The sequence below is a fragment of the Macrobrachium rosenbergii genome, chromosome 35 (assembly GCF_040412425.1).
Source record: "Macrobrachium rosenbergii isolate ZJJX-2024 chromosome 35, ASM4041242v1, whole genome shotgun sequence".
NCBI lineage: Eukaryota > Metazoa > Arthropoda > Malacostraca > Decapoda > Palaemonidae > Macrobrachium > Macrobrachium rosenbergii.
In genome coordinates this window covers 3684351-3695632 of record NC_089775.1, presented here as the reverse complement: position 1 = coordinate 3695632, position 11282 = coordinate 3684351, and the positions used below count along the sequence as shown (strand labels likewise).

Below are 11282 nucleotides of genomic sequence, written 5' to 3'. Positions count from 1 at the left end.
AGAGTTACAAGGATCAGGATGTCTCAAAGACTTATCAGTCCATCCGAGGAGACATCCTGTGCTCACTTATCTCTAGGAGCAGGTTTTAATGTTCATTCACAGCGTTCTAATGATTTCGTCTAGCTTTCTTTTAAACTCTTCCAAAATGTTGCTGTTGACAACTTCTGGTGTCACATATCTTGTATGTGAAGAAGTTCCCACAATATGTGTTGTATATCTCTTCAGTTCTAGTTTCCATCCACCATTTCTCGTCTGGTTTTCGTTTAAAGTGAAGAGGTTACTGTCTACTTTTGTTGTGCCTTTCAGTATTTTGAATGTTCCTGTGAGTTGTCCTCGCAATCGTCGCGTTTCTAAGACCATACATGTTCAGGCTCTCTAGTCGTCTTTGGTAGCCTACTTGTCTGGTGGATGGGATTAACTTTGTGGCTCTTGCTTGTCACCCTTCTAATCTATTTATGTCCTTTCTTAGTGTTGGTGACCAAAACTGTACTGCACATTCAAGATGAGGTCTAACTATGGATGTGTAGAGCTGCAGCATTTGCCATCTTTTTGACCACTCTCCTGTTTTCCTTAGATCATTTCTTAAACTTTCCACTGTATCTGGGTCTGCTGCATTTACACCTAGTTTGGTGTCATCTGCAAATTTGGCTATCCTGCTAGTTAAGCCTACATCAATGCCATTAATGTAAACCAAAAACAAGAGTGGGCCAAGGACAGAACCCTGGGGAACTCCACTTGTCACATCTGCCCATTCTGATTCTTCACTATCTATTATGACTCTGTTTTCTATTAGTTAGCCAGTCTTCGATCCACACAGAGAGAGAGAGAGAGAGAGAGAGAGAGAGAGAGAGAGAGAGAGAGAGAGAGAATCAAAACAGGCAAACTAACACCCACAGGAAATCTCCTCCATTCCTCTGCATTCCCTGACTCCGTCTCCAACCCGACGACGCAAACGAATGAAAAAATATATAAACAAATAAATAATATAATAAATAAAAATATTAATAAATTAATAAATCAATAAATCAAAAAATAAAAATGAAACATTGCCAAAAACCAATTACCTCACAAGAGCCACTCGTCCACACCGAGCGAAAAGACCACCACTTTCTGCGACGCTTCTCCAACAATACCCCAACAATTCCCCAACAGTCGTGCTGTTTGCCAAGGGATTGAATCCCTCGATCTGTCAGTAATACAGCGGAAGGCAAGAACAGCCTATATTCTATTCAATTCCATTCTATTCTTGGGCCAAAGTTCATCAGAGTGTCAAGTTTACTGTCAATATTACCTTGGGAGCAATCTGTGCTTCTTCTTCTTTATATTTTGCTTTCGAATTTGGAGGATAAGCTGAATAGACTGGAAGTGTATATTGCTTACACATACATACACACACACACACATACATGACCTAGGATAGTTGACTGACCATCAGGTGCAAGACGAGTGTCTTGAAAAATTAAGGGGACTTCTGCATGTGTACGTGTATGTGTATGTGTATATATGTATATATATATAAAAATATATAAATTTACTACTTTTGCATTCAGACCACCCAGCCAAGCCACCCTCCCCCCTTCCTTGTACATATTTGTAAACAAACCTTAAACCTAAAACCAGTAATTATTTACAAACATCAAACATACCTTAGGAATTTGTTGCAAGCGGCAGCTGGTCACAATGGAACCTGAAAACCAAAAGAATATAATTATTAATAATATAATTATAACTCCGTTTTCTGTACAGTGGAAGAAAACTATTTGGGTAACTATGATATTTCTATCAATCTATTTCCCTAAGCATGTTAGGTGTATTTTGCAGGTGTATTAAGTGTATTGTGTATTTCTGTGTATTTTAAATATGAATATAAAGTCCAAAGAACCTCCTGGTGTAGTGTATTAGGGTGTATGTATATTAACGTGCTAATAACTTAGTGAAATGTATTAAAATGTATGTATATTGATGTATATCTCTATGGTGTATTTTGCAAGTGTACTGTATATTCATGTGTAATTTTCGCATTAACATGAAGTCCAAAGAGTCTTCTGGTGTAGTGTATCAGGGTGTACGTATATCAATTTATTAATTATTAAGTAAAATGTATTAAAATGTATTTAAATTCATAAATGTCTTAGGTGTATTTTGTAAGTGTACTGTGTATACACATGTATTTTTCATATTAATATAAAGTTCTAAGAACCTCCTAGTGCAGTGTATTAGGGTGATGTACATATATTAATATAAATTCTTTTACTAAAAATAATAAAATACATGTATACTGACATAAGTTCCCATAGGTGTATTTTGCAAGTGTATTGTGTATTTAAGTGTATTTTCCACATCAATATGAAGAAAAATTAGTCTCCTTGTATAATTAAGTTACGAGGCCTGGTTCCCGCCAGTCGCCGACGGAACAAGTTAACCCCCTTTTTGGGGGTGTCCAGGGGGGCGACACCCCCCGGAGAGGTCAGATAGGTAAGATCTGGTAAGGTCATTGACCTGGCATTATAGGAAAGGTTAATTGTATTCTTTATATACATGAAACAAATCATTTATTAAAAAATATTCAAATATCTTTGGTATCTTACAGTAAAACCTTCCTAAAGTCCTATTTATTTCTGGTAGAAGATTGTTTACATTCGATCATCGCCCAAAGTTTTTCCTATATTTGTATTAATTATTTTATTCCTATTGATGATTTCCACTCCCGACCACCTCCAAAATACAGCCAGATATTCAAGGTTTTATAAAATATGCGTCATTCGTTTCATAAAATACAAGAAATATTATAAAATATTAAAAAACAATCAGTGTCTCACCGATTCAATCTCCAACCAGCGGGAAATTCGTAGACGTCAGACATTCGTAAATGTGACGTTTTCCAGTCCGTCTTTTCGTTATACCGGGACGTTTTCGGTCCTAAAACGTACACGAACGTTATATGCAATATTGTGTAAAGCACTGGGGCGAAACGCGCTCTAGAAATGCACTAAAATAATGAAAACTTGAGGATAAATGGAATCCACATTTACGATATCCATCTAAAGACGAGTCACTGGAGATGATGAGATCCCGTTTTCTGTGGAGTTTCTTAAGAATTGGAAATTACGTAATGGAATAAAACACTTTGTTATGAATTAAACTATTTAAATAATATTATTAAATATATATAATCTAATTTCTATAAAATAATCATGAAATTACATTAAATATTAAAAAAAATAGCTGATGATTGCCGAGTGACAATACTGACATCTGACGCGCTTTTAGTTCCCGTTTTCTATACGTATCAACAGACGTTAAAATGTAAACAAAATATTTAAAGGGAAACTATTATAAATAATAAAATAACTGCTTGTATAATACGAATAATAAAATAATTAAGTAAATATACAATTTATTAAGTGATACACGATACTATTTAATTAAAAGTATTCTTAATGATAATATTAATACGTAAATAATATAAATAAGGAAAAATATATATAGATTTTGCCAAGTATCAAGTATTTAAGGGGAAACTATCATAAATATCACCTGGATACGCAAAATAATTTCAATAATAAATATGAATAAATAGAATTAACTTAATTTGCTCTAAGCACAAAAAGCAGTGGCTGTTATGTAATTTTGATTAGAATCACGTATTTTCCACTTTTCTTATTAAATATTCCTTTATTTTAAAAGTAACAATAGCATTAATAATAATAATAATTTATGCAGAATCCACACATACAAATATTCGTCCTTTGGATCGGAATGAGGAAATGGAATAAAATCGCAAAGACAGCCACGAAAATATAAAAAAAAAAAAAAAACAAAGTCACGAGATCGATTTACAAGATGAGCTGTGTGTGTAACAATCTCTTCTCCCTCCAACCCCCTCTCAAACAAGCGCTTCTATAGAAGAATACGCTTTTTATAATGATTGCAGGTCTGTAATTTTTAATGAAACATAAATATAATTCATCATTAATCATAAAAGTAAGAGGAAATCCCAAAAATAACAAGGAAAGCAAATGAATAAACAAAATAAAAATAATGGGTGTCTTAATAAGGAGAGCTGATTGCAAAGGTTACTTCCTCACTCAAACCAATCTATCTCTATTTAATAGTCATTTAAATGATATATCCTTTCAATTTATATATCTATATGACATAAATTAACAAATACATATGATATACAAACCAAAATCACAATAAAACAATAAAAAACAAAGAAATAAACATCAACAAAACGAAATCGTATTGACAAGGAGCTCCGTGGGTGAATATTTTTCCCGCCATCCCATTTAAGAAAACGTCAATAATTCTACAACGACCACATCGCTATAATTCGTAAATTTTCGTATGAATAAAAGAAATACGACGCGAAATGTAACGAAATCGCAAAAAATAACAAAGAAAACACGGCAAAAACAAACAAAAATATCGAAAAAAAAGTCAACGAAAAGAAGGGATGCTTGTATTGACTTCTTCTTCCATCCAGCCAGACATATCTCGCTTTTGTGACCATTTCATCGTTATGTTTAATATATATACATATTTATATATGATAGATTAATGTATGAATACATATCATGTAAAATAGCAGAAAAAAAACGTCAAAACAATTAAAAACAACAAAAACAACGGAAAACGTCGACGTAAAGGGCAGCTGTTTGTATCTTCTTCTTCCAACCATCCAGACATATCTCGCTTTTATGGGCATTTAAACGTTATGTTTAATATAAATACGTATTTATATATGATAAATTAATGTATTTGTAATATTTATACAAAAAACAACGTCAAAACAACGTTAAAACAAACAAAAATAATGAAAAACTCTATGAAGAGAAGAGCTGTTTGTATTGATTCTAGCTGCAACCAGCCTCCAGATATCTCGATTTTATGACAATTTTATCGTTATATTCAATATATATACATATTTATAAGTGATAAATTAATATAATTATATAATTTATATACCAAAACCGCAATTAAACAACGCCAAAACAACAAAACAAACAAAAAAACGAAGGAATCAAGTCGACGAAAGTGAGGAGAGCCGCTTACAAAGACTCTCCGACTCCCACAATCCCCCACGATGCGCCTCCGTCCCCCACCTAGCAGACGACACTGGGCAGCGATGCGTTCAGTGTTTACCCAGCGTTGAGTGACAGCTGACCTCCGACCACTATCTCTCCGTGCCATGGCTAAACACTCGATTCAGTTCCCCCCGGCTTCTTATTCCTTCCTGGCGCCTCTGTTATACCAGGTGAGTCGACTTTAGCGTCCGGAGGTCAAAGAGGAATCCTCGGAGGGTGTTTTGTGGGTATTCGGGGGGCATTTCGCGGCGCCAGCGTGGCTGTGGGTGGGGTATTTTATGGGCGGTCTGCAGATCTTGAGACAGTCTGGTATTGTCATCTGGTTTCGGAGGGGCCAATGGGCGCTTCGATTCGGGGGGGCATTTTCCGGGCACTATTTGGGGCATTCATCGCGGCATCCATGCCCGCCTAAACCCCCCTCGATAGGGGCATCTACCCCTCGTATATATCCACTCATTTCCTGTTTACTTTTTTTTTTAAAGGCGAACACAAGGTCCTCTTGTTCTCGGGGCGTGTGGGTATGTTGGGTGGGGTATGTGGCGTTCGTGCCCCCACCCCCCGTGCGCCCCCCCCACCACATGCTCGTGCTCCCCTGGGTACGTGGGAATGGAGCCATCCTTGTCCTGGGAGCCACTGACGTGCTTTCTCTTTTGAAATAAGGGCATTTTTGGGCATCATTAGGGACATTTTTGGGGCATTATTAGGGACATTTTTAGGGCATTGTTACGGTAATTTTTAGGGCATCATTATCAGGGCATTTTCTCTTTTGAAATAAGGGCAGTTTTGGGCCATTATGACTGGCACTATTATGGACTCCTTTTGGGTATGTCTGGGCATGGGGCATAGATATAACCCCTTATTTCCTCTACTTGGGCATTGATATAATGCCCAATTTCATCTCAATGGGTCAAGACATGACATCCAACTCTCATCTTAAGGGTATGGCTACAATGCCCCATTTGTCCTAATGCCCTTAATATAACCTTAATCAGGGCATCGTGCCCTGACCTAGTTGTCCCCGTATACCCTTCCTGTGTCAGTGGGTATGGAACCAGTGTTCCTTGCTGTTACTCAGGGTGACGTAGACTTGTAAAGGCGGCTTTCCTTGATGTTCCTTAGGGTGAATTAGCCTGAAAAAGCTGGCATTCCTTAATGTTCCTTAGGGTCCATAGGCTTTCATCTAGGCAGCGTTCCTTAGGGGTTGTAGGCTAGCAAATAAACGGCGTTCCTTAGGGGTCGTAGGCTAGCAAATTAGCGACGTTCCTTAGGGGTCGTAGGCTACTAAATAAACAGTGTTCCTTAGGGGTCGTAGGCTAGCAAATAAGCGATCTTCCTTAGGGGTCGTAGGCTACTAAATAGGCGGCATTCCTTAGGGGTTGTTGGCTAGCAAATAAGCGCCGTTCCTTTAGGGGCCTTAGGCTAGCAGATAGCTGGGTTCCGTAGGCTTTGTTGGCTTGCAAATAAGCAGCGTTCCTTTAGGGGCTGTAGGCTACTAAATAATCTGCATTCCTTAGGGGTTTATGGCTAGCAAATAAGTGGCATTCCTTAGGGGTTGTAGGCTAGCAAATAAGCGGTGTTCTGCAGATGTTGTTGGCTAGCAAATAAGCAGCGTTCCTTAGGGGGTTTAGGCTAGCTAATGAGCAGTGTTCCTTAGGGGTTGTAGGCTAGCAAATGACCAGTGTTCCTTAGGGGTTGTGGCTACTAAATAAGCGGCATTCTGTAGGCGTTGTTGGCCAGCAAATAAGCAGTGTTCCTTAGGGGTTGTAGGCTACCAAATAAGCGGCGTTCCTTAGGGGTTGTAGGCTAGCAAACGAGCAGTGTTCCTTAGGGGTTGTAGGCTAGCTAATGAGCAGTGTTCCTTAGGGGTTGTAGGCTAGCAAATGACCAGTGTTCCTTAGGGGTTGTGGCTACTAAATAAGCGGCGTTCTGTAGGCGTTGTTGGCCAGCAAATAAGCAGTGTTCCTTAGGGGTTGTAGGCTACCAAATAAGCAGCGTTCCGTAGGGGTTTAGGCTAGCAAACGAGCAGTGTTCCTTAGGGGTTGTAGGCTAGCTAATGAGCAGTGTTCCTTAGGGGTTGTAGGCTAGCAAATGGGCAGTGATCCTTAGGGGTTGTGGGCTAGTAAATAAGGAGAGTTCCATAGGGGTTGTAGGCTAGCAAATAAACTGCGTTCTGTAGGCGTTGTTGGCTAGCAAATAAGCAGCATTCCTTAGAGGTTGTAGGCTAGCAAATAAGCGGCGTTCCTTAGGGACTGTAGGCTAGCAAATAAGCAGCATTCCATAGGGGTTGTAAGCTACCAAATAAGCGGCATTCCTAACCTAACCTAACCCTAGAGGTGGGGTTAATCGCACCCTCACATTCCCTAGCCTAACCTAACCCCAGAGGTGGCATTAATCATACCCTCGCATTCCCTGGCTTGACCTAACCTCAAAGGTGGAATTATCTGCAAATTAGATTATAATGCCATGGCAAAAAATGGGTTTTTTATGCTACTGCAAAGCTTTATGAGTTCCCATGTTTTACTGCAAAGCTTTTTAAATAATCTTTTTTTATACCGCAAAGCTTTATAAGTTAAATTTTTTATACCACAAAGCTTTTTAATTTACCTTTTTATACTGCAAAGCTTTTTTAAGTGAACATATTGAATACTACCTGTAGGATTTAAAGGATGAGGAATACTTCCTGTAGAATTTAAAGGCTGAGGAATACTTCCAGTAGAATTTAAAGTATGAGGAATACAGTACTTCCTGTAGAATTTAAAGGATGAGGAATAGTCCCTGTAGAATTGAAAGGATGAGAAATAGTCCCTGTAGAATTGAAAGGATGAAGAATACTCCCTGTAGGATTCAAAGGATGAAAATACTCCCTGTAGAATTTAAAGGATGAGAAATACTCCCTGTAGAATTTAAAGGATGGGGATACTCCCTGTAGAATTTAAAGGATTAGGAATACTCCCTGTAGGATTCAAAGGATGAGGGATACTCCCTGTAGAATTTAAAGGATAAGGAATACTCCCTGTAGGATTTAAAGGATGAGGGATACTCCCTGTAGAATTTAAAGGATAAGGAATACTCCTTGTAGGATTTAAAGAATGAGTAATACTCACTGTAGGATTTAAACAATGAGGAATACTCCCTGTAGAATTTATAGGATGATAAATACTCCCTGAAGAATTCATGGGATGATAAATCCCTGTAGAATTTATAGGATGAAAAATACTCCCTGTAGAATTTACAGGATGAGGAATAATCCCTGTAGACTTTATAGGATGAGGAGTACTGTACTCCCTGTAGAATTTATGGGATGAGGAATACTCCCTGTAGAAATTATAGGATGAGGAATACTACCTGCAGGATTTAAAGAGTGAGGAATACTCCCAGTAGAATTTAAAGGATGGGGAATGCTCCCTGTAGAAATTAAAGGATGCGGAATACTCCCTGTAGAATTTAAAGGAGAAATATTACCTGTAGAATTTAAAGGATGAGGAGTACTCCCTGTAGAATTTTGATGGCCAGAAATTCTACCTGTTGAATCTGGAGGGCCAGAAATTTTGCCTGTAAGAATTTGGAGGGCCAGAAATTCTACCCATAGAATGTGGAGGGCAAGAAATAATCGATAGAAGCTAAAGAATAAGTCGTATGCTCTTTCCTGCAGTTAGCAACACAGGTTTGTCGTCTCATGCGACAGAAAATGGCGTCGCATTATGAATCCCCTGACGCCACAGAAACGAGATGAAGACGGTGCATTATGTCGGCTGCGATGCAAATGTCGCCCTGCGTCGAATAGCAAACGGCGTGCCGTATTACAAGGTGACAAAAATGGCTGTTGTGCTTACGTAACGTAACAGAGAGAGAGAGGCGACTTAATGGTTTATGCATGATGCCGTAATCGCATTGCAATCGCGGCGCAGTCACGTACGTGGAATGTGAGTTATGCGCGAAGGTTTCCCAAATGCTTGATGTTGTTGCTAGGTGTTTTTAGAGGACGTGACTCATTAATACACATCGCCATCAAAAACATTTTTGGCTCCAGACCGTCCCGTCATGAGTTTGGGCCATCCGTCATCAAGACCAAGAGGTCAACACTTCGGTGGTGATCCCGGTCAGGCGATGACTAAGTTTGTGACCTTAACCTTGACTGTTTTTACTCAAAGTATCCTCAGAATTCCAAAAATTTCTTTCATTAAATCTACTTCGGGAACTCTATCGACCGACGAGCTTGGGAACAAGTCATCCCAATGACACCTCCCTGTATGGGGGTAGTCACGACGCCAAACGAAGGTCCCCGTAATTAGCGGAGGCTCGACCCGCTTCCAAAAATACCCTCGATAATGACTGCCGTAACACCTGGTGATACAAACCAAATAGTTCTCAAGGTAATGACATTAATGGAGTCCTCTTGAGTGTCCGGAATGCGGAGAGGGGCCCTTTCAGGTTGTTTCTCCCACGTGGGATTGATTGCGGTCTCTCGTCGTTTTGACGCTAGGTCGCGGTTGGTTGAAGCTGGATGTTTGTCTATGTGCACCTGATGGTTAGATGATTGTTGTGGTTCAGAGCCAGGAATTCCGTAGGAAATTCAAGGAATGTAATAAATTCCCATAGTGCAGGAATTTTGCCTCTGGTGGGAATTTTGTCCAATTCCTTGTGGGAATTTTGCCCAATTCTTTGTGGGAATTTTAGACAGTCACTTTGGGAATTCTGCCCAGTTTCTTGTGGGAATTTTGGCCAATTTCTTGTGGGAAGTTTGCCCAATTCCTTGTTAGAATTTTGCCCAATTCCTTGTGGGAATTTTGGCCAATTCCCTGTGGGGATTTTGTCCAATTCCATGTGGGAATTTTGTCCAATTCCTTGTGGAATTTTGGTCCATCACTTTGGGAATTCTGTCCAAATTTTGTGTGGGAATTAGCCCAATTTTTAGGGAGGATTCTCCCAGTTCCCAATGGGGATTCTCCCTAATTCCCGCAGAGAATTTAGCCCAAGTTCTCTTTGAAAACTTTTCCAAATTCCCTGTTGGAATTTTGTCCAGATTCTGTGTAGAAATTCCCACAATATCTTGTGGGAATCTCCCAATCCCTAGTAGGAATCTGCCCAATTCTTAGTAGGAATCTGTCCAATTCCTAGTAGGAATCTGTCCATTTCCTAGTAGGAATCTCCCCACTTCCTAGTAGGAATCTGTCCAATTCTTAGTAGGAATATGCCCACTTTCTAGTAGGAATCTACCCAAATCTTAGTAGGAATCTGCCCAATTCCTAGTAGAAATCTGCTCATTTCATAGTAGGAATCTGCCCAATTCCTAGTAGGAATCTGCCTAATTCCAGGAGGAATCTTCCTAATTCCAGATAGGAATCTGCCCAATTCCAGGTCAGAATCTCCCAATTCCATGGAGGAATCTGCCTAATTCCATGTAGGAATCTGCCCAATTCCAGGTAGGAATCTGCCCAAATTCTTAATGAGAATTCCCCCAAAATTCCTACGAGAAATACCCCTTCAAGAACGTACGTAAAAATACCCGAATTCCGGAGAATTATGAATTTTAATGCATTTTTATCTATTTGTTAATCTATTATTTTATTTTTTACTCTCTTAATAAGTTGTATTCCACTTAATTCTTTCATATGAATTTTGATATTCTTTGGAAGCTTCCGAATTTCAAGTCAGTGTCCCCCCTTTGGTGGGTTCGTCCCATCTGAAATAGGGTCCCTCATCCTCCGAATAATCATAATAATGAGAATGATAATCCTCGGAACAGTATTTAAAGGGTAATCTTATCTCGGAATTTTATCTCTCCGTCTCCGTCAAGTTTTCCTCCACGAATTCTTCGTATTGTGTTTGTGCTTCATCGCGGCGTGAGAACCGAACAGAGGGGGATATCCCCCCCCCCAAGGTTGTCCAGGCGTGTGTGTTTTTACGTAAGGTCTCTCTCTCTCTCTCTCTCTCTCTCTCTCTCTCTCTCTCTCTCTCTGTCCTTTTATTTCCTTGTCCCTCACTCCCGCCCTCTGTCCGTCCTGTTATCTCTCTCTCTCTCTCTCTCTCTCTCTCTCTCTCTCTCTCTCACACACACATCTGCGAGAGTAATTCCTGATTACCTTAACACATGTGAGACCCAGTCTTGTGATTGTAGTGACGTCACCAGGGGCCGTATTACTGTTTTTAGTGACAAACACAGTCTCTCTCTCTCTCTCTCTGTTAGTCTCT

General features: G+C 39.4%; 1 protein-coding gene and 1 long non-coding RNA gene across 2 annotated transcripts in view; one reads left to right on the top strand and one right to left on the bottom strand.

The window, feature by feature from the left end:
* The window catches only part of LOC136856376 (uncharacterized), a 129156-nt gene extending 126103 nt beyond the window's left edge, over positions 1-3053 (bottom strand). Inside the window, exons 1-2 of the long non-coding RNA XR_010858321.1 lie at positions 2820-3053; positions 1647-1687 (exon numbers count right to left, since the gene is read on the bottom strand). This is a non-coding gene — a long non-coding RNA (uncharacterized lncRNA). The remainder of the gene's footprint in view (positions 1-1646; positions 1688-2819) is intronic.
* Positions 3054-5105: 2052 nt separating this feature from the next.
* The window catches only part of IP3K1 (inositol-trisphosphate 3-kinase-like protein), a 33203-nt gene continuing 27026 nt past the window's right edge, over positions 5106-11282 (top strand). Inside the window, exon 1 of the mRNA XM_067134176.1 lies at positions 5106-5260. Within this exon, the coding sequence (XP_066990277.1) occupies positions 5195-5260 (66 nt within the window). The 5' untranslated portion in view covers positions 5106-5194. The remainder of the gene's footprint in view (positions 5261-11282) is intronic.